We start from the raw sequence: 27254 nt of genomic DNA, 5'->3' as shown, positions 1-27254 counted from the left end.
TGAACACCTGTCCCCAGCACATTTTATACCCTAATGAGGACTCAGTCATCCATGTATTAGATTGGATCTATACTTATTAAGCCGTCTCACAAAAATGCTTTTTCAGACTGCCAATCTATACCATGGACTTCTACTTAATGTAAGCTGGACAGTCTTTACCTGCCCTGTCCTTGAAGAGCACCTGATTTTTTACTTTTACAAACACAGTTTCTTGACTCAGTGCAGCACCCTCTATTTTCTCCATAAAATGATCTGACTTGCCCAGTGTGTAGAACCTCAGGGATGGGCAGTCTGACTTGCCCAGTGTGTAGAACCTCAGGGATGGGCAGTACTTCTATTACTTGTATTTAAAATACATATTTCAGTTACATTTGAGTATTTTGTAATTTGTATTTGATGAGGCCGATAAAAAGCAAATGTAATTTGTAACAAAATACTTTTGAGTGGAGTAATTTTGTATTTAAAATACTCAAAATACTTTCTCCATGAATCAATAAACAAAAATAACAGGCTACACATCTTTATAATATTGGATGTAACAATATGTTTTTACTTTTTTTTTTTTTAATATCTTTATCTGAATGTTTTTTCAATGTGCCCTTCACTGGACTGTGCATAACAACATAACATAAGAAACTGTATGTTATTAACCGCCATTTTTTTTTTTTTTTTTTCTGTTTGTTTGTTTTTTGTTGTTGTTTTTTTTTGTTTCTCTTCTGTCCCATTTTGTTTGCACTGTTACAGTGACCATATGTGTGTAAAGGGGAAAACCTAATGCAGGGTTTAATATTTTTGTTTCATTGAATGTCCCCGTCCTACAAGGACCTGTATGTTAACACACTGTCTCATTTGTGTCTCTTTGTTGGCCTTTTGTTTTGTCTTGTTTTCTAAATTTGGAAAATTCAATAAAGATATTGTTGGAAAAAAAAAAAAAAATTGTATGTTGTTGTGGTTGATGCTTGGGATGAGTATGCTACAAATGAATTGCCTCACGTGGGATCAATAAATTTGTCTGAATCTAAATCTGAATCAATAAATAATACTTTAGCATAGCCTACATGTCCCTAGCTTTGTTCTCTCTTTTTCATTTGGAAAAAGTTGAACACAGGGCTCCAAAGGCTCCAAGTTAGACAGCAGACAAGTGAACTAGCTACAGTAGCCCCCATAGTATCAGATGTCAACTGGCTTGATGTATGATTTATGTATCTATGTATATATCTATTTGTGTGGTATTGTAATTTTCACAATGTTCTTGTAAAGCACTTTGGTGACTTACGTCTTTTTAAATGTGCTATAGAAATAAATGTGACCTTGACCTTGACCTTATGTCTGGGTCTGGCTACATAGCCTATTGTATAACAATAAACATGGTGATGATAGTTATAATATCAAGCTAGCGATAGCCCAAACCTGAATACTCTGCTACGCCAAACTGTGAGAAAACAAGCACAAATGTGACCAAATATGCTACTATCACGCCATTAATGGATGAATCATGGTTGTTCTTTCTGGCATAGTTACTTGTGGTCTCTAATTGCAGCATGTACATTTTGAGTTATTCACAAAAAGATTTGAATCTGTTAGTATAGCGCCACCTACAGCAAATTGTGGGCATTCTTTCTGGTATAGTTACTCATGGTCTCTAGTTGCAGTGTGCAAATTTTGTAGTTACTCATGGTCTCTAGTTGCAGTGTGCAAATTTTGAGCAGTCTTGGTCAAGGACTTTTTGAGTTCTTCACAAAAAGCTTTGTGGACCAACCGACCGACAGAGGGACCTGTAGAGCTGCAGGTTGCTGCTAAAAAGATAAAGAAATAAAGTATTTTCTGTATTTGAAAATACAAAATACATGTGTTTTATTTTGATACATTTATTTGAGGGGTATTTTGTATTTTGTATCATAATACATTTTGATGTATTTATGCCCATCTCTGCTGGTAATCAACAGGAACATAGAAAAGAGTAAATAGGGATTTTTAAAAAGAAGATGTGAGATTCCTGTTTGTCATATTGACACTTAGCCATTACTGTATTTTCATGTAGACTCTTTTTCTATTTATACATACTGGATTCCTTAAAGCTTTTCTATTTCTTAAGTTTAAAATGAATTGCTGTCTCTGGTTTACCTCAAACATTCATTTTCCTTACAATCTGCAACATTGCCAAAATTGAATTTAAACATTTAGATGTTTCATAATTTGTTGTTGGTTTCTGGAAGGGGAGCATGTTGATACTGAAGGCCTTCCTCAGCTATGACTGCTGACCTCTGTATGGACTCCACCTCTGTGTTCATGGAGACTGTCCTGTGAACTCAGTGCTTTGAAAACTGAACTCAGATAATTACTGGTTTTAATCCTGAAGCAGGCGAAAAATGAACTGACTTACCTCTGACACACACATGTTAAATGTTTTGAGTGAGTGACGGCCTTTTGCAGGACACATCAGGTGTTGTGCTACACAGTAGAAGTAAATGTGCTCATTGCTTTTAATGTTTGGAGACAGCGTTTCAGAACTGTTGGATTGATTGAGAACATTTGTAAGATAAAAACTGAAATAAAAGCTCCCCTTTTGTTGCATTGTTTGACAGAATAGAGCAGATCACACTGGTCCAACACTGTGGACACAAATGATTTCACCTCATATAGGCTGATTTATTCACTGGGTTAAGAAAAATTTCATTTCAGGCCTCAGTGCTGGATTAAATTATGTGTTCCTGTGGATATTTTTCCTATAAACACATCTTTGAGAAAATATTCACGCATACACCTGCAGGCACACAAACACACACACACACACACACACATGCCAACGCGCACACAAAAGCACTGTTCTCTCTCAAGTCGATCCTCTGTTCTATCTCTTTAATCTGTTCATCTCTCAGTGTTCATCTTCAGTTCCTTCACCATTTGCTTTCCCCCCTTTCCCTCTATCCCCCTCTGTCTAGCTCAGTGAAGAGGAGAGGATGGAGGGACAGAGGGAGGGAGGATGTGTGCGAGTGTGTGTGTGTGTGTGTGTGTAGGGGGTACGTTCGAACATTCCTCCAGCATAGCGGCGGTGTTGTGGTGATCCAGGGAGTGATACAGGGAGATAATGAAAAGACGGACAAAAGCACTCTCATCTCGATGTGACTGATACCCTCCTCTGCTCCTCCCTTCTTCCTAGCCTGTCTCCCCCTCTTCCTCTCCCCTCATCTCTCTCTTTTTTCCCTCATTTCCCCCTTGGTCTCTCCCTTCCTCTAATGGTGTTTCTCTTTCTCTCTCTCCCAACCTCCTTTCCCCCCTCCCTCCCCCCTCTCTCCCTGCCTGTGCTCATTTACATGGCACTCATGCACAGAGAGGGAGGAGTATTTGTGAATAATAAGAAAGTGAGATTCTATCCTGATATCAGATTTCACTGTGTGCTGGTGTTTGTGTGCACATGATCTAACCACAACTGAAATGCCGCACACGCGTGTATAAATAGAAAATGTTGAAATGTGATGTCTGTATGTGTGTGTGTGTGTGTGTTTCTGATGCGGCAGTGTGCATGTGTGAGCTTGTTCTCTGCTTCATTTGCATATCTACGTCTCATCACGTTGCCAAGACAACCTCATCTGTTCATCTGGGAGGGCAGGAAATAAAGCGATGGTGCAAACACGGTGAAAGAGAGACACTCGCAAAGATACACACACACATACACACTCGGGTTCAATTAACAATAGTGGTTACAAATTAATGATTTCAATTGGAAGATTTTTATCACAAATTCCTTGCGTCTCAATCACCTGGACCATTTCCTACTGGCCCCCGATGAGCCACACCCACAGAGGAAGGACTTACCGGCTGCCCAGACCCCGGACTGGAGCAGTAGATGGTGTACTTGCGAATAACACCGTTTGGTTTGTGAGGAGGCAACCAGGACACGACCACACTACTTGGAGAGGAGGGAACTGCCTTGATGCCAGCCGGTGGACCAGGAACTGTAGAAAACACAAAGAAACATCAGCGAAGCGGGCATGCGTGTGCTTCCAGTGTGTGTTTGTGTGTGTGTGTGCACATGCTGGGTGTTGGATGCCTGTTAAAGTGAGCAGGCTTGTTTGCAGATTGCTAGTCTTATCCTGCACTAAGCCGCTCTGTGAGGACTTGGAAGAACTCCCTTTGGGTGGTGACAGTGGTGGTGACATATGTTCATTCAGACATTGGTCAGCAGTTCTGACTTTGTGACACCCAGCATTCTCTTAACTCTCAAACCACAAACAGATTAGACACTAGCGTCTGATCCTCTGCTAGCCACTTAAGCTTGACACTGGACACCACTTAATACTCTCATCTTAAGGCGTAACAGGGGTTTAAAATGGATGCACACTTTACAAAACAAAAAAACACGCACACACACATCAGGACACTGGATGCTGTGAAAGGTGAACAATAATGCTTTTGTCGCATTGGCTTTACAGTATGGGGTTCACAGTGTCAAGCCTATTCAGCCCCCGCTATAAATATGACTTGCTCCTGACAGTGGGCCTCATCTGGGCTCTACAGAAGGTGGTTACCACAGTGTAAGACCCAGCTCTCCACATCCAACCCCCAACTCCTCTTTCTCTTCTATGTGAGGCCCCCTGATCCAGTCTTTCACCCAGCCCATGCCCTTACACTCCTCCATCCGGCACATTACATGAGCAGGGATAAAAACAAACTCTAAAAGCATAGATGTAGCGAGGGAGGTTTTAAAAGAGGGAGGCGGGGATGAAAGAATGGCGAGAATGATAGGTGCAGTTCCTGGGGGAGTGATGATGGCGGTGGTGTTGGGGAGGGGCAGATGAGGCAGTCATCATTATCATAACTGGACCTCCATGTCAAAGGAGGAGTGGCAGTGGGAGGGGGAAGAGTTAAGTCCCATCTGGTGCCCAAAATCTGCCCAGGACTGACATCCAGACAGACAGACAGACAGACAGACAGACAGACAGTCTGCTGCATAGCCTGCGTGATGACGAGGAGTCGAGGTACAATGGTGCTGAGCGAGCATCCCCACCTACGTGAATATATTATGCACCACTGTGCCAATCAGAGAGTGTCACAGTAAAGGGCTAATACACTCAGCCAAGAATGTAAGTCTGTAAGTCTGAAAATTAAATTCTTGGTAGTGACATTTCTATTACGTTTGTGATCACCTTTCTATCTCTCCATCTTCAACCCCAAGGCCCCTCCTCCTCCCCTGCTCTGTAAAGAGACATGGATCTGGCTGTAATCCCGCCTCCAATGGTGTAAGCAGAAAATTAATTCTCTCTAATCCAAGAGGAGTTAATCCCTATGCCTATGGCAAGAGGGCTGGTGGAGAGGATGCGGCCTGGGCTGACGGCTGACTCCTGGATGGTATATGCTCCGAGGGAGCACCCCTCCTCTCCCCCAAGTGTCTCCCGCCAGCCCTCCCTGAGCCCTGAGCTGTGGACCCAAAGCCTCTTAATTCTCATTAGCACTGCTAATGGAGCTTCCCAGCATAAATGAGCTTTTGTCATGGGTTTGATACAGCCCAGCACTCTTTTTATATCCCCCCTTCCATCTCCCTACCCCCTCAGCCATCACCCCATACACTGTGCAAGGATACTTCATGCTTTATTCACCCGGTTGGATTTGTCTGCACTGAAATATATCAACACATAAGTTAAATGCTGACATCTTTTTCTTCAGGGTTTCTTTCCGTGTGTACTTACGGTCCTCGCGGGTTTGGATATACAAGACGTTGCTGCGGACCCCGTCTCCAGCTTGCGTGTAGGCCAGCACCTGAACACTGTAGTTGGTGAACTTCTCCAGCCCTCGCAGCTCCACCTGTTCACGTGTGGTGGTGATATTTTGCATCTCTCCCCATTCTAAGGAGAACAGGATGTTTTAGAGAGGGCTGCTGGTTATCTGGTGGACTGGCCACACACACTGACTCTGTCTTCTATCAAACACATTTATATACTACTAAGTTACTTTGCTCAATATGTTTTGGAGGATATGTGGTTACTCCCTGGATTACAAGGCAGCAGTTGTAGGGAGGACATTGAGGTGGATGATTGGAAATACAAAGCACAAAACTTTAAAGCAGAGACCAGGATTTGTGTGCTGGGCTTATGTTCTACTACAGCTCCTGATCAAGGTTAAGAAAAGACTGTGGTTTTGGTTAAATATTGTAAAAGTCAGCACCGTCTGTCTTGCAACACAGTCTTTCCCCAACCTTAACAGAGTGCTTTATTAAGTTGCAGCATGTTTGACAAGGGCAAGTGCGCCACAGTGACCGAAAACATCCCCATATGGAGAAAAGTCCGGCAGCTTCACAAATGACGCCAATTCAAAAACACAAAACAAAAACTGAGCAAGTAAGACAAGGGAAATGAAAATGGAAATATACTACAAAGAGCCAAAATAAATATATTAACAGCAAACATGCTGCCCCAAAATAATGTAACAGAAAACAGTCTCCAGGCCTCTAGGGGGAGCAGCGAGGGGAACAGCTTGATCTGCGAGAGAGAGACCAGACGAGAGAATGAGTTTGTTTTTGAAGTGTGAAGCAAAATGGAGTAAAGAGGCGATCTGAAAATGTACGTATTCATATTTACATTTGGTCTTTTTCAATTCTGTGAAATAACAGATTTACATAAAAGAATAAGGCCAACTGTAAAAACTGATACGTGCCACGTTGCCTCTCTCTTTGACTTTTGCTTCATAAACAAACACACACTCGTCTGGTGTCTCTCACTCTCTGCTCTGCTTAGCGCCCCCTCTAGTGGTTTAGAAAACGTCCGTTGTGTTGACTGAATATGCACCGTTTTTTTGTTGCATTTGAGGTTTGTATGTTTTTGACTTTGCATCTTTCCTGTATTTGTTGCGTGTTTGCTGTTAATGGATTTTTTTTGGCTTTCTGCAGTACCTTTTTTAATTTGCAGCACATTTCCGTTGTTGTTTTGTTCTTTGTTTTTGATTTTCCTATGTGTTTCTGAATAGGCATCATTTCTGAAGCTGCAGTAAGTTTCGCCTAATGGAAATGTTTTGAGTCGTTGTAGTGTTGTAGTCTTGTCAGCTGCTGTACTTATGTAGACTAGACATAACCAGAAAAATCTTAATTGTGCTTTTCTCTCCATTATCAGGATGTCATTTCCCACAAAACATATTTGCTAGTGCAAATTAGTTGAACAGACATAGGAGCACAAACACACTCAACTACTGTAACTGTAATCCTATCCCATCAATACTGATGGTGATACAAAGACACACTGGCAAACGTGGACAAATTCAAAGACACACAGGAACAAGAAGTGCTTTATGGGAAAGGTTAACACACTCTGACTTACAACACTGACAGAGAGGCAGGTGGGTGGGTGGAAGGGTGGGTTTTCGGTGAAGTTTAGAATGAGATAGGTGATAATTACTCTGCATTGGCCAATGGGCCTGGCCCCCACAGCACCCACCTCCGTCGGGGAAGAGGGACCAAAACACAACCCGGTAGCCTTTCAGCACACCGTGCAGCGTCAGCCGTGGAGGCTCTGCCCATGTGATCACCGCCTCGTCCGACGTCACAGAGATGGCTCGCACGTTCTGCGGAGGCTCACTGGGCACTGGAGAGAGAAACAGGTGAGCGTTAGTGCTGCATGGTTCAAACACACAGGTTTGAGGCTGTTTTAACAACTTGTCAAAACTCTTAAGTTATTGCTGTTGTTAAGAAGACCTGACTGATGTAGCATGGTGGCTGAAGCACAGAAAATTAACAACTACTCAACACCAACAACCCACAGGCAATCTCTGCTCAAACAAATCAGTCAGATTAGCTCTCAATAGCTCCTTGTTCAGTGCTAGCTTTTAGAGCACAGAGAGGAGAAGGAGAGGAGGTGCAGAGGGGGTCGGTGGAGAGGAGGAAGAGCACTGAGACAGAGCAACGTGAATAGTTAAACAGCTCCACCTTAAGGGGTTAAAATGCAGATTAGGAGGGCGGGGTGAGCTGAAATGTGGAGGATAAAATCTGAAGGAAGACACTGTTCGTCTTTAAGGTCACTGCTGTTGTAGAAGCAGCCTCAGATTACCTGTCTGGACAATTACCGTCACTTTAACTGTTACCATGATCAGGGTGTCTATCATTACTGTCCGCATGAACAGTGACATAAAAATATGAGACTCTAAAGGATGTAAAATAGACAGAGGAAAGATGAGGAGGAAGAGAAGGGAACCAGTGGGAGGAAGAGGAGGATAAAGAGAAGGAGAGGCAGAGTGGGCAGACATTTAGAGAGTAATGGGGTTCCTTGTTCCTCTCTCGCTCTCTACCAGCCTAATGAGGGTGCTAATTAAAGCCGAAAGAAGAATGGGGGATGTGCTGCGAATTCAGTCCAACCATTTTTGTGAGTGTGTGTGCATGTGTGTCCATATATGTATGTTAACTGTATTAATGTATATGTCCTCCATCCTGTTGCTGCATTTAACTCTATTTTCTATTCTTTTTGACAAATCAAAGAGAAATGCGTGATGGATCTTTTGATTTCTGTCTCTCTCCACTCTCCCTCATGCCGTCCCACGCTCTCTCCTACGCACAGCTTAACAGCCCACTCTCTCAGCTGTGTCTACACTCCTTTTCCTTCATCTTGTCATCTATGGTACATTTTCTTCCACCCTTCTCTCCTGGCTCTCTTACCATCTTCCAACGTGGTAGCGTTGATCTCAGTACTGGATGGGCCCGTCCCTGCTCTGTTGAAGGCCTGGACCACGACCCCGTACTGGGCAAACTTCTTTAGGTTGTCCAAGGTGTACACTTCACTGTCCCCTGTAGCTTTCATTTCCACTATGCTGTACTGGCCGTTGCTGCCCGGACCGTTCTCTCTGTAACCGATCTGGTAGCCTCGGATCACACCATTCTGCAGTTCCTTCTTAGGAGCCTGAAAGAAATGTGGTGATAGCAGTTAATAGTGAAGTGCATTTCAAACCTAAACAATTGGTGAGTTATTTTTGTTTTGTTAACTATAACGTTAGCTAACTCAGTGGTCTTAGATGAGCTAGCAGCTACACATTGCAGTTGCCAACTAATTCCATTATATTTGGAAGAAGGTGGACAACTCTACAGCTGATATCTTCACCACTCAGCACCTCACACCAAAACCATCAAGACTGATAAACCGCAGCACAGGTAAGGTTAACATGTGTTTTTGATTTTGGGGTGAACTGTCTCTTTAAATAGACTCTTGTGCAGACAGAGACACAGGATGTGTTCACATGGTAGTGATTTACCCTCCATGTAACCCGTATGCTCTGAGACGTCATCGGTTGGAGGATTACATCCATCGGCGGCCCGTCCGGCGCTGTTGATGGAAGATGTCAAATAAAGTGTTACTGTCAATATTCTTAGCCCTCTTCCATACAGAGAAAAAGTGAGTCACACATAGAGACAAACAGACAAGTGTGATTTTTAAGACGAGAAAACAACCACTTACGTGCTTCCTCAGTGCTGATTGTGAGCTCTTTACTTGGAAGGCTGCGGCCTATCTTGTTGTAGGAGTACATGCGGATGCTGTAAACGCATGCTGGGTGCAGCTCTACAATGTTGGCCTGGTTGTTGGTGGGTGAGATGTTTCTGGTTGTGTACATGTGATCCCAGGAGTCTGTGGAATACAAAAAGATTTGAGATGTTTGCATCTTAAAAAAATCTGACATGCATATTTAAATGAAGGATATCTACCTGACTTGTTCTTGTACTCGATGTCATAGCTGGTGATGATGCTGTTTCCATCGAACCTTTGGATCCAGCGCAGGTTCATGCTCCGGTCCTTCACCTCCCTCACTTCCAGCTCAGGAGGATCTGGTGGTTCTGTGTGCATGAGAGAAAAAAGACCAGAAATGAGAGCTTTTCAACTGCAGTGTTTCTCCTGAACTGTTTGCATATCCACATGTACTGTGTTATGAGGCCTAGGGTTTCCATAAATTAAAGAAGACAGTGAGACGTACAGAGTATGTGGGGGAGATACCTTGCACAGTGAGTTGAATGAGCCCTCGACCCTCTCCATAGGAGTTGATTGCGTGGCAGGAGAAGAAGACAGAATCTCCTCGCTCGGCTGGGTTCAGCTGTGAGCATCAACACAAACAGAAAAGGTTACAATGTGTCATGTCGATCTTCTCTAAATCTCTCCAATCATGCAAAATTATACAGAAGAAAAAGCTGAAGAGAGTTTACTTGACATGTTTTACTTGGTACATCTAATATAGATGCTAAAGATGTCTCAGTGTGTCAGTATCAGACGCCAGCGGCCACTAAGCGTTGGTATTTGACAAGTTGGGAGTGAGAATGGATTTGCTTATAAGGCGAAAGGATTCGTGGAAGTATTTAAGTCTTTTTTACCAAATAACTAATTTTAATTCATCTTTAGTTTCTGTATATTCTCTTCACAGCATCAAACATTCCCTCTCAGTTTTTTTGATGAGGGCGTTGTGCTGAGTTCGGGGTCTGCCGAGCTGTATCTGACCTTAAGCGTAGAGATGACTTCGTCCCCCTTCTTGTTGATAGTGATCGAGTAACGGGGGTTTCTTTCAGCGTCGATGACGGTGTCTCCTCTCTCCCAGCGAATGATGATGGGCTGCTCACCCCGCGCTGTGCAGTTCAGCTCCTTGGTCTGGCCCTTCCTCGCCATGGTGGTGTTGGGGTGGCTGGTGATCATGGCGGGAACTGAGCAGAATCGCAGACATATGTCAGTGTGACGAATGGTATTATATGGAGTAATGAGACAAGGGAACAGGGATGTGGTATTGGAAACCGAGGATATATTACAGATGTATAGACATCTCTATTTCTGCACTTCGTTCTCCATTTTCATTTCACGCTTCAAGCCTCGCTGGCCCTCTTACTCTACCTCCTCCCCGTCTGCCTTCTTCTTCTACTCCTGAATCTTTTCCACCTCCTTTCCTGAGACATAGATTATTGATTGAAGGGGTTCCTGCGGTTTTGTTTTCATCACTAATTCATCAACCCTTTTCCCCACCAAACATTCAGAAGCACACAAACCAGCAGCCGGAACACATCAATCAATAGCAAAGATACCCTCAGTTAGTGATGTGCAGGATGGAGACAAGATTTTGTTAGGTTGAGTACAGGCCGCAGTAGCCTGGGGCAAAAGTGCATCTTAGAAGAGCTCATTCACCTCCAAATTCTTAACAGGCTTGTCTCTGTCTACAGTATATGTTCAATCCAGGAGATGTGGTTATGAAAGCGTTCGAGCCAAAGAGATTGACACTTACTCTTGACAGTGAGGATCATGCTCTTACTGATGTCTGAGCCCACTCCGTTAGAGGCCTGACAGAGGTAGTACCCGCGGTCGTCCTCAAGCACATGTCGGATGAGCAGAGAGCCGTTTGACATGATCTGGATACGGCCAGTCAAAGGGACTGGATGGTACTGCTGAGGGTTTCCTACACCTGCACCACACAAAGTAAAGGCAAGTTAGTGCTGAATTTTCCTTGCTCCAGTGATTTTGTTTTCACAGTGTTGAGGGGAGGGATGGTGTTACCCTTGGCATGTTTCCACATGACTTTCGGAGGTGGATAACCCTCCACAGAGCAGTTGAGAACTCCAGCTTTGCCATAGATGCAATCTTGATTGTTGGGCTGCACCACGAAACGCGGTGGCACTGTGAAACATAGAGATGTGATTAACCTAAATGGAAGACTAAAAGAAGATCGTAGAGTAAAAGGTAGAAAATTGGAGTGTTCCTAAAATAACATGTACAATTCTAAGCTCCCTCTGCACAGTAGATATCACTTCTGATGTGACCTAATTCATCATCATGCCATCCTCCCTTTGCTCAGACCCTCACCAGTGACAATCAACTGTCTTTCCCAGCTGACGGTGGCGGCGGCGTTGCTGGCGATGCAGGTGTAGTTTCCGTTGTGCTTCAGTGTCACCTTGGATATTTGCAGGGAGCTCATGAACTCTTTGGTCTCTATTGCGACGCCAGAGGCGGAGCCTGGCACGATGAGCTGGCCGTCTTTGTGCCAGGTGATGCGTATGGGCATGTCCCCAGATGACACCACGCAGGCAATGTACATGAGCTTCCCCACTGAGGTAGAGGGAATATCGAAGGGCTGGATGAGCGGCGGCACTGGGGAGAGAGGTAGAGTGCAAAGAGTCAGCGGAATGAAGGTAGCGATAGACGTGGAAGAGTGGCAGTGTGGCCATCTGGAGCAATGCTGAGAGAGAGAGAAGGTCATTGGCCAGTGGGGCCCTCGTCTCGCCCCCCCCCCCCCTTCCCTCTTCAGCCCCCATCTCCTGCAGCCCATAATAGCTGCTCTGGTTAGAGTCCAATTGGCAGGAGGAAGTCATTCCGTTGCCATAGTAATGGAGGTTGGGGTGGGGGTACTACAGCTGAGACATCTGGGGGATTTAATCTAGGCTTCATTATTATTCATCTAATTAAATCAGAGACACACTCACACGCAGGCACATGCACACACCCTTAAACACCTCTGCAGCTGCCCTGCTACCATCACTACCCCACTCACAGACTAAACAAAATACAGGCGCACACTGGGACATAAATCTATCCTAAAACACCATCTACCTCCATCAAGCATTACTGTAAAGCTGCACTGCACAACTTCAAACACTGGTGTCTCAAATTGGCAGTGGTTACTCTGATATCCAGAAATCTCTGTAAACTGCGGACGTTTTTGAGGTTTTTTCTACCAACCAGACCGGTCTGTCGGTGCTTTTGGAGGAGAAAGGCTAAGAACTAATGTTATCTATTTCAGCTTTCTTTGGACACATTGCCTCTGCGACATTTTGTGTTTTGGATACAGTGATGTGAGTAAAAAAATGCCCACAACAAGCAGGAATACTTCTTTGGGAAAACAGGGTGAAGTAGTCACTGGAGGGTCACTCTGTCTGGATTGAATGGATATATTTGACCTAATAACATTGCCTCGTGCGGTTTTATCCCTTTGTATCTATTCTTCTCTTCACGCTAACCTTTTACAGTGACATGGACGGTCTGGTTGATTGACACCTGGGGCTGGATCAGAACGCTACACAAGTAGGTGCCCTCGTCCGCGCCCTTCTGCACGTCCGTCAGCCTCAGGGTGCCGTTCTCAAACACCACTTGACGATGATTATCAGGCAGCTGCATGCCGTCCTTCAGCCACTTGATGGAGTAATACGGGTAGCCAATCACACGGCACGTTATGTAGGTGTTCCTGCCCGCCACTGCGGTGATGTCCCGCATGGGTCTGATTCGGGGTGGACCTGGAGACACAGGGAAGAGAGGGAGGGGATGGAGGGAGGAGATAGAGAGAGACACAGAGAGGTCGGAGAGAGGGGCAGATGAGGTGAGGGGCGTCATGGCAGAGTAAGAGAGCAGCCACAGAGACGAGAGGAGGTGAAGAGATAAAGGTTGAGGGATAGAGTGATTGGGGCAAGTTGACAGGTGGAGAGGGAGGTTAGTTAAGCTCCCTTTACTAAAATCTGATTGAGGATATTTGTTGATTTTAATCTAATCAAATATTCTGTGTATCTAAGTGACTGTGTGTACTTTGCTAAATTACCCTCAAATAGATAGATAGATAGATAGATAGATAGATAGATAGATAGATAGATAGATCGATAGATCGATAGATAAGGTTACATATTTGGGCAAAGTTTGGTTACAGTAAGACCCATATCTGACTTTTTATTTTTTATTTTATAATATGAATACTGAATTTGCCAAGTAAATGTATAATTTCCACCAAAATAGTTTGTAAAGACTTGTTACTTTGTTCACAGTAGCCATGTTTCCATCAGCCTGTTTAGATGCACATCTAGAAGTATCGCATCGGAAATTATGATGGAAACGCCAAAATTCGAATTAAAATCCCCTGATTCGATGGAAACGCCAAAATTCGAATTAAAATCCCCTGATTCGCACAAACTAAAATACGCTCGCTTTAGCCGGGTTTTGGTTGATTCGAAAAAATGTTGATTCGCAAAACGGGGGATGGAAACAGTTATGTTCGAATTAAGTCTGACGTAGCGCACCTCTCTCCATGGTGATATCCACACTCCGGGTCGGGAAGGCGGTAATGCATTTACAAGCTGGTTGCCAACCGCCAGAAAACGTAGAAGAAGAAGAAGAAGAAGAAGAAGTAGAAGAATGCGAGACTTGTTTTGTTTCCGGTTCTGCGGAAAAGTCGCGCGAGTTCGTAGTTTTCACCAAAGTCCGTACATTTAATGGAAACATTAAATGTACATTTCTTTTAATGCGCATTTCTCAATGATTCGAATCACTTTTGGATGGAAACATAGCTACTGAGAAGTATGGAAAAATGCAGTGCACTATCAGTACCCGGATAGTGCACTCAAAACGGTCAAAAAGTTGAGTGTGGAACTATGGACACTTCTCACCCTCAATGGTCGCCATCTTGGCTACGTAGTGGAAGGGGAGGGACCATTTTTCAAACTGGAAATGGTGGCCGAGGACTGTGCAACCGTGAACGTTGCTGCATTGTACAAATACACGTGTTTTTTTGCACTAAGCACCACTATACTGTTGTTGGGTATAAGCCAGCAGTCTGTTTGTTGGGTTAAATTAGCAGTCTGCAATGATTTGGTACCGCGAACGATAACGTGAATGCTAATGCTAGTTTGCTAACTAGCTAATTTGCGGTCGTCATTTCCAGTGAGTGCACAACGGCCGTGTTTGGTTTGAGACAACACTACCCTGTCGAAATTTGCTCACTATGCCAATGAGTACATAGTGCATATAGTATACTACATGGAAGTGTGCTAACGGAAGTATGACACACCACTAGTCTTTTTAGCTAGCTGGTGAGATAGCCATGGTTAGCCTTAGCTAAAGCTTAAACTAAATTTATTTACTTTACTTACTTTTTCCTCAGCTGTCATTGAAAAATATCCACTTTGATGAACCATTATCTTGGTAGTTTGTTATTCACATAACTAAAAAGGGAGAATTGCAAATCAAAATGGAGAAAGAGAACCAAGGTAAACTTTTGCTAAAGGCACGTTAGCTTACTAAGTTCATTAGCAGTAACCACCATCTCAACTTTTTGCTCTAGTGGAATTCAGGCTATTTGGTGAGGTAAATCAAACATTTTAATGTTTTAAATTGTTTATTAATTTATGTTACTGTTTTAGATTTTGAAAAAAATCAGTCACTAAGAACTATGGACTTTAAATAATCTAAATAAAGTTTTTTTGAGTACAGTATCTGCGTTTTTTCGGTAGGTTCAATGGCAGTAGTTTCTATCTGTAATGCACTTTGCCTGCCTGAGAACTGAACCTAAAGTTACTGCACCCTGTCTTTGTAGTACCAAATAGATAGATAGACAGATAGACAGATAGATAGATAGATAGATAGATAGTAGGCCTAACTGTGTGAAATGCAAAGTGATCTATGCCTCTCACTAGCCCTTGTGTGTTTGTGTAGAGTCAGGTGTAGAGTGCATTTATATTGAAAAGCAGACAGGCACCTCTTACGTTTATGCGCGCTTGGTACTCGGCGCTACCGGCCGAGTTGCGTGCGACGCAACGATACACTCCCCCATCTCGAATGAGCGGGCTGCTGACGTTGACGTGTGACACGGTCAGGCCGTCCGACAGGGTGTACTGGCTGGTCTTGTAGGTGGAGTCTCGCACCACGGGCTCGTCGTCCAGCGTCCAGGTGATGGAGGGGGGCGGGGCTCCTTTGGCAGCACACATGAGGGAGAAAGGCTCGCCGGGGTTCACCACCCGCTCGCTGAAGGAAGACACAATACGAGGAGTTCCATCTAAGAGAAGACAGAGAGAGAAGGATGACAAATAGAGAAGGACATAAAGAGCGAATGGTGAGAAAAGCAAGATTTAGATGTGTTTGTGCTGCCATCTTTGCTGCACATTTAATACCAAACAGCTCTGTGGTGTCATATTTATGTGTCTATAAATGACATTTGCAATCTCAAACAATTTATGCACCAGTAATTCATATAAAGAATAAAAGTCAACAGCAAAAGTAGAAGCTCTAAATTCAGTCAGCCTTTTTGTCATGTGTCATTTTGCTGCAATAAAGTGCCTGCTGCATCCCCATTTATACAGAATGTGCACTCGTTTAGTTCCCCGGCAGTCTCTGTTCACATACCCTCGAGCAGAATAATGGAAAAGTCCTGAGCAGTGTGGCCCTTTCGGGAGGCGAAGCACTGGTAAGCCCCAGAGTGAAACTTCTGTGCTGCAGTGATCTGCAAGGTGTCGTTGTGTTGTCCCTGGATGGAGATGTGCTGGTCGGGGACAATGGGCTCCGTGTTGCTGTACCAGTTGATGGTGTATTCTGGGGAGCCCTCCACAGTGCAGGTGAAGAACAGGGTGCTGCTGATGCCAGTTTTCAGATTCTTAGGGGACAAGGTCACACGAAGTGGATCTGGGAAAAGGACATGTTTGTTAGAATACAGACATGTGAAAAAATATACTTTTTCTATCTTTTGGTTTGTGCATATTCTATTTTTATGGTTATTTATAAAACTGCTGTGTAAGTGAAATTATTATTATAAGTATTTATTGCTTTGCTGCCTTTCATTTACCATTATATATATTATATTTCATTTCTGCCAATACATCCACCTAAATTTTGAAATTTTAAGATGTAAAGCTTATAGAACTTTGTGGTCTACTGTGCAGTGAATCATAATTATAGAGATTATCAGTTGTTATTTGTTAATTTATTGGTGTTTAATAACACAGGTATTAATGCTTCACTGACCGGTGATCCAGTTTTATCCATTAGATAAAATTACATTTTGTGCTGCCAGATTTGTGAGTGAACATTTACATCATACTCTGCTAACTTAACTTCCTGTCTTTACACATTACATTAGGTTATTATTCATTTGCAAAACATTAATGAACTATTAATTGATTTATATACGAATTAAAAACCTTTTATGAGTATGTCATATTATCTAGTGATACCAATTAGTCTAAAATCATTCAGCTAGATTCAAAGTGTGAGACACACATACAGTAGGCGTTTACATTCACAGAGACGGAGAGAGAGACGGAGAGAGAGAGAGAGAGAGCACAATCAGCGGCGGTGACTCAATCAGTTCGACGCACTCATTAAAAAAGCAGCTGGAGATATCTCTTCACATCTCTGTCCACTTGTGTGTGTGCGAGAGAGAGAGTGTGTGTATGTCCATGTGTGTGTGTGTGCAAATGTCAGTGAGCAATAAGGCAGCTGGTGGTGTGTGCTGGGGGGCATCGCTGTGCCTCCCAACCCCCCCCTCACCCTGTCAGAGTCACAGAGTGTGCTGCCATGATGTGCCCACTGGCAAAGCCTACCGCCTCTCTATTCTCTCCCTCTGTCTCGCCCTCTCCAGCTCTTTGTTTCTTTGTATACTTCACACAATGTACATTTATCTCCGCCTCTCTTATTATCTTGTTATTACATTGTAGATAATGTCATTCTAGCACTGTCTGGATGTCTGATCGTCCCCTCTGCGACCCCTCGTATTTATCTCCGTCTTCCTCGCCCTCCTCCCTGACGGTGAATGGTGCTGGCAGCTGTGTTACGGATTCAGTCTCAGTGAATTACTGCCCTGTCTCTCTTTTTGAGACCTGATATGATGGGGCTTCATACAGCTCACACACATGTTTGTTACAGACACACTCTAGGTGCGACTTATATGTGTGCCTCAAACCAAAAGGAGAGGAGTTTGTGAATGTGTCCATCTGCCAGGCTGATTCACCGAGAAGACAGCGTGGGAGTCTGTCAGGGTGTTTGCGATAGAGTTGTGTGCGTGTGTGTGTAGTTGTGCTCACACACCTATAACGTGAAGCTGTCCAGACACCTCCTTTGAGCCAAAACTGTTGGTGACCTCGCATGCGTAGCTGCCGCTGTCCTCCTGCCTCAGGTCACTGATGGTCAGCCCTGTCAAACGCCGTGTCCAGCGGGCATCTGAGGGCAATGGGCGACCATCTTTCAGCCAACGCACAGTGGGGCTGGGGTACCCTCCCGCTATGCAGGGGAGCTCGATGCTCTGGCCTGCCTGCACCTCCCCTGCTTGGAAACTGTCCAGGATGGTGGGTGAGGACTCGTTGGGGTCTAGGGGGCAGAGATAGAGTCATTATTTTGTCAAGACAATGAATCAGACCAACATGAGTGAAGTGACAACACCAAGCTGCTCACCCATTACAGAGAGCCGCGCTCCATTGCTTTGGCGCGTCTCGCCGCTGTACTTATGTTTGGTGATGCACCGGTACGTGGAGAGGGCGTCCTCCTTCTGAACATCAGAGATGTAAAGAGCCCCGAAGGAGGTCAGCGAGAACCTGTTACCTGTGGAAGACACATCATTCAAGACTTACATTCATTTCCCCAAAAGAAAAACTGCTGACAGACACAAACACGCTGTAAAAAAAAAAACCTGCATTAAGATGATCGCTCTGGTACAAATGCATTGTGCTCACTGCAAAACCATATTGCGCTAAGAACAAACAGCTGCCTGAACAGTTGGCACTACCTGCCTGATAATGTTGCTTCCCAAAAACCTGGCACTCTTTCAAGGCCTGGAGGACACACAGCGGTCACTTACACCAACCATAGACAGAGCAGAGACAGTTTTACTGCCCCTCTACACACGATGTAAAACTGTTATGCAGCATCGCCAAACTATCTAAATGTTCTTCCTTTCAAGTGTGCACACAAAAGTAGAAGGCCAAAGATCAAATGTGATGAAGCACAGTCGCTAGAAGAAAATGTTCAACATTCATATATAAGGGAATGTATAAGCTGACTTTTGTCACCTAGAGGTGGAGGGGATGGTGGATGGCCCGTCAACTAGGGAGACACGTGCAGACCATTACATACCACTATATACCAACAAACAACAGAACTGGTTGTGATTTAGCCATTTGGTCATTGTTGTGTCCCCAGTGGCTTTGTAGGCACCAAAAGTGTTTGTTTAAGCAACCCATCGCTGTTTTCCAGCGGCGTTTAAGCACAAAAAGTGGTTGTTTTTTTACTGAAACTCGTAGTTTTTTTCTACCAGGACAGTGGCCTGAAAAGCGGTTGTTCTTTACCAAGACATTGCTACTTTTCCTGATAGGATAATGGCCCAAAAGTGGTCGTATTTTACCAAGACATCGATGCTTTTCCTGCTGGGATAGTGGTTGAAAAGTGGTCGTATTTTACCAAGACATCGATGCTTTTCCTGCTGGGATAGTGGCCCAAAAGTGGTCGTATTTTACCAAGACATCGATGCTTTTCCTGCTGGGATAGTGGTTGAAAAGCGGTTGTTCTTTACCAAGACACTGCTACTTTTCCTGATAGGATAATGGCCCCAAAGACACTGCTACTTTTCCTGATAGGATAATGGCCCCAAAGTGGTCGTATTTTACCAAGACATCGATGCTTTTCCTGCCGGGATAATGGCCCAAAAGTGGTCGTATTTTACCAAGACATCGATGCTTTTCCTGCTGGGACAATGGCCCAAAAGTGGTCGTATTTTACCAAGACATCGATGCTTTTCCTGCTGGGATAGTGGTTGAAAAGTGATTGTTTTTTACCGAAACTCATCGGTTTTTTCTACCAGGACAGTGGCCTGAAAAGCGGTTGTTCTTTACTAAGACACTGCTACTTTTCCTGATAGGATAATGGCCCCAAAGTGGTCGTATTTTACCAAGACATCGATGTTTTTCCTGCTGGGAAAAATGTTGAAAAAGTGTCACTTTTTTACCGAGACATTGCTGCTTTTGCTGCTAGCAGTGTGGCTGGAACAGTGGTTGTTTTTCACCAAGACATCACCGCTTTTCCTGCTGGGATTGTGCTTCCCAAATGAGGTATTTTTTAGCCAAAGCAAGATCTCTTTTGTAACCATAACTAAGTGGTTTTTGTGCTTAAAACTAACCACACCTAAACCATTGTGTATCTGCTATATAATAATATGCAAATGTAACATATCCATGGTTTGCAGAAGTGTACATCGCTAACAATTTCTTGGCTATTAGGTTGTGTGATGAGAGCTGCCTGTTCTCTTTCATAGCATTTGACTTGTGTCTCACATTTTATGCTACTCAGAGATCTGTGGTTATGTAAATAACCCCAAGTTTGCATGCTGTGCCCACTGATTGGAGGAAGAGAGGGAAACCAGAGGCACATTAATGAAGCCATACTATTGCATGGGACCTTTAAACACAATAGCAACTGTCATCACTTGTGTCTTTTAGTATCAGACCAGCAGCTGGATTGGCCACGTTCAGGTGCACCTGTGTGTTTATCAGCATCAATATTTTATCTACAAGCTCTGTGTTTGTCGGTGTGTTGCGGTGGGGCTGAGCAAGAACACTGAAGGTAGCAGTTATGGACTGTGCATGTGTTTGCATGGAATATACTGCATGACCCGAGAGGGAGGCACAGGCTGCAATTTCACAGCAGCCTTTGTTTGCCCCCCAGAATGAAGCCTTACTGGATAATGAGCACTTTAAGACTGCTACTCCCACAACACCGACGACTCGCCTGTCACAACACTCTGACATAGGCAGGGGGAGAGAGAGAGAGAGAGGGAGAGAGAGAGAGAGGGAGAGAGAGAGAGAGAGAGAGAGAGAGGGAGAGAGAGAGAGAGTCAGCTGGATCTGTCAAAGCCACACTTTCTGTCTTCAGCAGGAATTCATCCCTCTGAAACAACACTGATTAAACAGTACACATCGTATTATTCCCCTTATTATCTTCCCATCTTAAGTGAGTGGCTTGTACACAGAATCAGTCTATCAGTCTATCTTTAGTCGACTCTCTCCATCTCTTTGTGTGAACCCTCTCATCGTCTCACTCTCTCTCTCTCTCAGTCTCTAAGCAGAGTGGCAGACAGAGTAAAATATTAATTACTAAATCACTGTGCTCCCTCAGCTTTTATTCATGCTGACTTGACTAGATAACAAGAAACTGAGCCAATGTGCATTTCACACATACACACACACACACACACACACACATATACAGCTGCAGCAAAACATGCAGACATGCATGCAGGCGCTCCGAGCAGAAAATGACCGCAGTTGTTAGTGTTGCGTAATTTGTTGTTTTTTTCACTTGTGTCACATTCACACTACTCTGTAATGCTCCAGCCTCTCTGTAGGAGAATGACAACTTTGTTTGGCAGGTGAAAATTCTTACACAAACCTGCAGTTTTTCCTCCACTTTAAAGGGACAGCACACCCGGAAATCTAAATTTCATATTTTTCCTCTTACCTGTAGGACTATTTATCAGTCTAGATTGTTTGGTGAGAGTGTTGGAGATATAAGTCGTACAGATGTCTGCCTTCTCTCCAGTATTATGGAACTAGATGGCATCTGGCTTGTGGTGCTCAAAGTGCCAAAAAACACATTTGTAAAATTTAGCAGCAGTGTCTCTTTCCAGAAATAATGACCCGGTTACTCAATAAAATCCACAGACCTTGTTGTGAGCAGCTTCATGTAGGAACTGATTTCTTTCTACCAATTTAAATCTGCCAACCGTATCACTGTGCATAAGGAAGCATGCATCTGCTGCCAGCTCACCTAGCACTGCTGAGCTAACTTTACAGCTCTGTTCAGCCAAGGACGCCATTAGTGTTTACATCTTGCACTGTCACAAGCTGAGCCTCTTGTCCATGAGTGGTGGCACACTTCCTTCTGTACGCTGATGCAGTTGGCAGATGTAGCTCGGTAGAGAGGAAATTGTTTTTACATGAATGTATATGTACTTTCTTGTATTCAAATTAGAAGAAAGACTTGTGAACCAAAACTCCACTGTCTTCATGGCAGACTCATACCAAAAACTATATAGACTGTGGTGACCCATGTTTTCATATCTGTAGAAGGCCATCATGGGAGCTTTGTGCTTTGCAAAACACCATGAACTAAGGAACCAGAAGGACCATTAGGTAAAAAATGGAAGCACTCATGGATCCTCAAAAAAGCTCTGATGGAACCATTTAGAGGTTTAAGTATTTTTCATCAGCTATAAATGGCTCTTTAAAGAGTTCTCTCACCCAGAAAGAAGCTTTTTGTAAGAAGCTGTATAGCCTAGAGGATGTCAACATTGTTGGATTTTGTATGAGTTCGGTCAGAGTCTTAATGAGATGCATTCACGGAAGAGATTGTGCAAAATTGTTTGTGTATTCCTGATGCAGATGGGGTCCAGAGGGGGACTATTGGAGTCTTAAATCAAGTACTGGATCAGGAAAATGATAAGTTAAAGTTAAAGGTACAGAAGAACTCAACAACTGTGTATTATTCTCTTTCGTAAAAGTCAGTATGTAATTCTGGAGACAGTTGACTGTTGAGTGTCATTTCCAGGACGTAAAATACGGTTAGTGGTTCAGTACCAGCCCAGGGTCATCTGTATTTAACTATCTTTCTCCAGAGCTGCATACTGCACCTTTAGAAAAGAGAAACTTTAGGATTTTGGATATTGGGTCATTTTTCCATCGTAAAAACAAGATTATTTCCCTCCACATGCCTCCCATTCCTCCTCCCAATGTATCCTCTAACGGTTTGTATTATATCTTACGAAAATGCACATACAACGATCTGTATAATATCTAACGAATTAGGACTCCATGAATGGTGTTGTGTACTTGGGTTCACAGGGGACACAAACACCAGTCTCCTGGAGGAAAGTCCTGTGCCTGTTGCCCCATCCACCACCCCAACCTGCCTGCTTATGCAGACTTTCCGTCTTTACTCCCCTCAGCAAATTGGTCATGTTATTGCAGCCTTCTCGATAACATGGGTTATATATGAATTACTGGCTCATGATTATGAAGGTTATATATAAGTTGTGGCACATTACTGTTACATATATGTACAAACAGTGCATTAGAACAGCCTGCTTGTCCAGATGTTTCATTTTTAATCTTTAAAGTTGTTTTAATTCAACAGGCCATTCCACAGCTGCTTTTACTATGTTCACATGAGTGCATGAGCAGTAGCATACATAGACAAATTTAGTCCTGCACTGTTTGCATCTACCCTTATTAGGTAACACACATTTATTTGAAACTGATTCAAATCCACAGAGCAGCTAAAAGGCAAAGTGGTGGACAGCGGCTGTACTGTGCACTTCAACTGTATGCCATGTTTGAATGTATGCAATGTAAAAAAGTGCCATTACTCAAATGAATCATGCTGTATGTCCTCAGCGAACCTCTCTCGTGTATTAAAGGGTTTCTTTCGCTTCATTTTTTTAATCCAGCAAAATGCCCGCGGCCTCGCAGTCACACAACAGGCCAGACCTGCTGCTATGACAAATTCCAAAGAGCAGAAAGAAAAAGGAAAATAATGGAAGTATAAATGTGCGAGAGAGAATAGAAAAAAATAAAAACATAATAGAGAGTCTATAAATAGGATACATACTGTAGCCTGTGTGGGTCCAAGAGTGTGTGTGTGTGAGTGCACTGTGTGTGTGTGTGTGTGTGTGTGTGTGTGTGTGTGTGCGAGTTCGTAGCAGCCTCATTTTCTCACATGCAAATGAAGGCGTCGGCGCAAAGATAACGAGGCCCATATTTCCACCTCCTCAGTGGGGCCATTATTTATTGATGTTCTGCATCTTTCCCCCTCCCTCCCACTCTCACGCTTTCTTCATCCTCTCCCTGTTGCTAGGGTCTTCTCACTGCCATCCTGTTACGATTTCGGTGTACTTTCAGCAATTATTAAAGCACAACGTGTCTGCAATCATCGAGGACGAAACAGTGAAACCCTCTGTGTCGTGTGACCGCAGAAAAAAAAGGTGGAATAGTAGAAGTCGGTGAAGTTAATGGGAAAAGCATAGCATTGCATGAAGTTGCTAAATATAGCTTTTCAGATGCAAGTTGGTTTTTTATCCAATCACAAATATTCCCCAAAACACACAAACATAACACACTTTCTTTTAGTTTTCCCGTATCCTGAGCCTCAGTCTGGAGTTTGCTAGTTTGAAAGGCAGCTTAGTCCAATTCTGTGCCTTAAAATAAGTATAATATAAGAAACTTATTTAGCTTTTCACACCCTCAGGACTCACGAAAGTAGTTTAAAAATTACTTGGGGCCTGTTCATTGGCAGTTTTATGTGCAGTTTGGAAACTAAGTTGGACTGTTCTACCCTCAACAGGAAACTAATTTAGCTCTTGGATGTGAATCTGACCTACATGCTTTAAAGGGGCAAATTTCCACACGATCTAGACTAATCTATTTTAGGAGACAACCTTTTTCCTCTCTTAGCAGGAATTATCTTATCTTATCCAGAATACAGCTTTTCCTGTCTACAAAGCACAACAAAAACAAAACAGAAATACAAACTGACTGTATGATCGTGCAGCACTCACAGCTCTGAGTCAAAACACTGGTGTCCCCATGGGAGCTCCCAGTATGGACCCCATATCTAATCAGTTTGGAAAAGGCTAATGAGCTATCGAACTCACATCCCTGTTTTCCTCCTGGCAGAGCACTACAGTCTGATCCCTGGAGTCTCCATCCAACTCAATACTGTTGACGGTCAAAGGCAGTGGTTCCTTGCCTTGAAGGGCTCTGCCAGTTAAATGAAGGTTAGCGTATTTTCGCTGCTCATTATGAAGACTATAAGCTAGCGCAAGGAGAAAATGTGGCAAAGCAGCGGAGGGTCAGAGGCTTCACTCCTCCACAACAACAATCTTCAGATACAGTCGATGCCTGCAGCACAACATGTTTACCCATTAAAGAGTTGTGGTCTTAAGTTAAAAGATTAGAGGGAAATTGATTCAAAAATTTTATTCAAACGGTTACCATTACGATTATGCTTCAAAGGAGGGATGGGAAGGGGCTCTCGCTGTCCATTTCAGAGGTATCACTATGCTGAAATGTGAGCTGAAATATCTACGCATCACCTGAGGCTTTAATAAGAGACAGTTATCTCATATTCTACTACACATAGACGGAGTTTGAAGGGATCACTGATATGAATAGTGAATATAAAATAAAAGATGATTTGTAATTTCCCTCCACTGATACTCATAAAACAGCCAGTTGCTTTAAAATTCAAAAATGTAAAATTGTGATGGAGTTGGATTTATTTTTTTATTTTTTATAGATTGGGGCTTTTGCCTTTAATGAACAGGACAGAGTGAAATGGGGTGAGAGAGCGAGCGGGGGGGTTGACATGCAGCAAATAGTTGCAAGCCGGAGTGGAACCTGCAACCACTGCAGCAAGGCATCTCCGCTGTACATGGGGCGCCGGCACCATCCACTACGCTACCAACGTGCCCTGGATTTATTTTTTTCACCAATAAACCAGCAACCTTTGGAAGAGGAGACAAGTGACAAGTATAGAACTTTAATGATAAAAAATAGGCCTACATATTTTATCTATATATGTAATGGGTGCAGCAGTGACTGTAAACATTTGGCCCCAGTAGTCTTCCAACTGCACTGCAGGCCTGCCTATAGAAATGGCTGGCCCCCTGAAAATATCCAGTGAATGGGCCCTTCCTAAATTTACTTAACACAATCAACCATAGACTGTAAAATTAATGGACGTAGCTACAGTGATGTTATCCACTGGTTTGTGGTCTCCTGTTTTGAAACCTTGAGTTTGGCATTTTGGTCGTCGCCATCTTACTTTTTGGAGCCAGAAGTGATCATATTTGGACAGGAGTTTGGTGCTGTGGAGGAGTGAGGGGTCGATCTGACTGAGAAGCCCAGGACACTCAAAGTAGCCTCTCCCTTAAATATGAGTAACTTTATTCTTAAATAAAATGCAAACTGGTGACTTATGTAAAAATTCAACCCCCTTACAGTTACATCAGTGTTGAAATTAGCTATCGATTTTTGTTCCAGGCTGTAAACATTTTTATTTTTCCTGTTAAGTTGGGCATATTAACATGGAGGTCTGTGGGGATTGACTCGCTTTTGGAGCCAGCCTCAAGTGGCCATTTGAGGAACTGCAATTTTTGACACTTGCATGTTGCGGAAGCAAGAGGTTGCAGCTTTACATCATCAAGGCCCGGTTTTCATTTTTAAAACAGTAATAATTACAATGTTTAGTTTTGTTGTTTTAATAAGTAATAGTGAGTATTCTGGTTCAAATGAAATGCTGTCATCATTGCTTCTGATGATAACAACCCTACTGCCAAAGGTTACTGTCTGGTTTGAACTCCAGATATCCAAAAAACTCTGATACACACAAACACAAATGAACACATACCACACATGAACGTCACAGTTTAGTAAGACGCTGTAATTTAGCAAACGAATAATAACCCTCTGAAGATGGAGACAGAAAAAGTGGCCGATATTCTGACTTTAACGTTTGCATTCTGTATGTCTGCCTTATACCCCGGCTCTCAGCGGCAAGTTGCTGAGAAGAATTTGAAAGGAGGTGAGAAGACAGAGGAGGAGAAGGAGAAGCGGATCAAAGACTTGTGACTGTCACAGAAAGAAGAAGAAAGGGAAAAAAAAAACGCAGCATATTCGGGAGATATTCTCTGCGGTGCTGGAATGTGCTTGGCGCTCACAAATGCAGACATGCTAGGCACAAACACACACACAAACACCTACCGGGCTTAAAATAGGACAAAAAAATATTTCCCGGCTGGAATGAAAAATAATAAACTGTGTTACAAAATTAGCACAGCGGAGTCAGTGAATGGCAGTGGTCCAGTTTTGCAGCAGAGGAATGTGTTAAAGCAGAAAATCAGCGCTGTTGGGCTGAATGACTTGATTTAGAGAGGAATGAGTGGAGAAAGGAAGAGAAGACAGTAGGGGAGGAAAGCAAAGGGAAAGATGGAGGGTAAACTGTGGAGGAGATAACAGTCCATGTCTGTGTTCTCCCCTCCTTTCAAACCTTTATGCAAAAAAGAGGGGTGTTGCATCTGTATTCAAAGCGAGCGCCCACTCCACCCTCCCTTTGCTCTCTCCCCTCTCTCTGCTGTGTACATTAAAAGCCCGAGTAGAAGCAGGTGTCAGCCAATTAAATATATACACTTTCCTGGCTTTTATTCTGCTGCACACTTACTTAACATCTATGAATGGCGCCCTCTTAACTCCTTTCAATTCACATTCAAAGTAGGTTTTATTGGCACAACTGATGTGTAACAACTAATTGTGCAATGGGAGCCCACCCCGTTGCATCTCCTCCATAAAAGAGACTTTGTTAACACGACCAAACTGTTCAGACGGAGCACGAGTCACGCTGCCAGTTAAGACTGACACTGCATGAGCAATATCTGAATCTCTGCATTCAATTCTCTCTCTCACCCCCACTCTCGCTTCTTCTTCTCCGTCGCTTGTTCATTTTCTGGAAGGGGGACGAGATGCAAGACGTAGA

The 27254-nt window shown here is 43.5% G+C and overlaps 1 protein-coding gene across 3 annotated transcripts in view; it reads right to left on the bottom strand.

Moving 5' to 3' along the window:
- Window positions 1-27254, bottom strand: part of LOC126388038 (cell adhesion molecule DSCAML1-like) — a 71494-nt gene that overhangs the window by 11650 nt on the left and 32590 nt on the right. Inside the window, exons 4-20 of one of the 3 annotated variants that reach the window (XM_050040925.1) lie at window positions 18132-18278; window positions 17769-18047; window positions 16092-16367; window positions 15448-15744; window positions 12950-13222; window positions 11799-12083; window positions 11493-11612; window positions 11224-11400; window positions 10455-10654; window positions 9960-10056; window positions 9674-9802; window positions 9429-9596; window positions 9226-9296; window positions 8636-8876; window positions 7386-7571; window positions 5688-5843; window positions 3817-3956 (exon numbers count right to left, since the gene is read on the bottom strand). In XM_050040925.1, coding sequence (XP_049896882.1) covers window positions 3817-3956; window positions 5688-5843; window positions 7386-7571; window positions 8636-8876; window positions 9226-9296; window positions 9429-9596; window positions 9674-9802; window positions 9960-10056; window positions 10455-10654; window positions 11224-11400; window positions 11493-11612; window positions 11799-12083; window positions 12950-13222; window positions 15448-15744; window positions 16092-16367; window positions 17769-18047; window positions 18132-18278 — 3242 coding nt within the window. Of the gene's footprint in view, window positions 1-3816; window positions 3957-5687; window positions 5844-7385; window positions 7572-8635; window positions 8877-9225; window positions 9297-9428; window positions 9597-9673; window positions 9803-9959; window positions 10057-10454; window positions 10655-11223; window positions 11401-11492; window positions 11613-11798; window positions 12084-12949; window positions 13223-15447; window positions 15745-16091; window positions 16368-17768; window positions 18048-18131; window positions 18279-27254 lie in introns of those variants that run through there. The other 2 variants (XM_050040926.1, XM_050040927.1) reach the window with 2 other exon arrangements.

The sequence above is a fragment of the Epinephelus moara genome, chromosome 3, assembly GCF_006386435.1.
Source record: "Epinephelus moara isolate mb chromosome 3, YSFRI_EMoa_1.0, whole genome shotgun sequence".
Taxonomy (NCBI): domain Eukaryota; kingdom Metazoa; phylum Chordata; class Actinopteri; order Perciformes; family Serranidae; genus Epinephelus; species Epinephelus moara.
The sequence above is the reverse complement of the archived record's forward strand: the minus strand, read 5'-3'. Positions and strand labels throughout refer to the sequence as shown.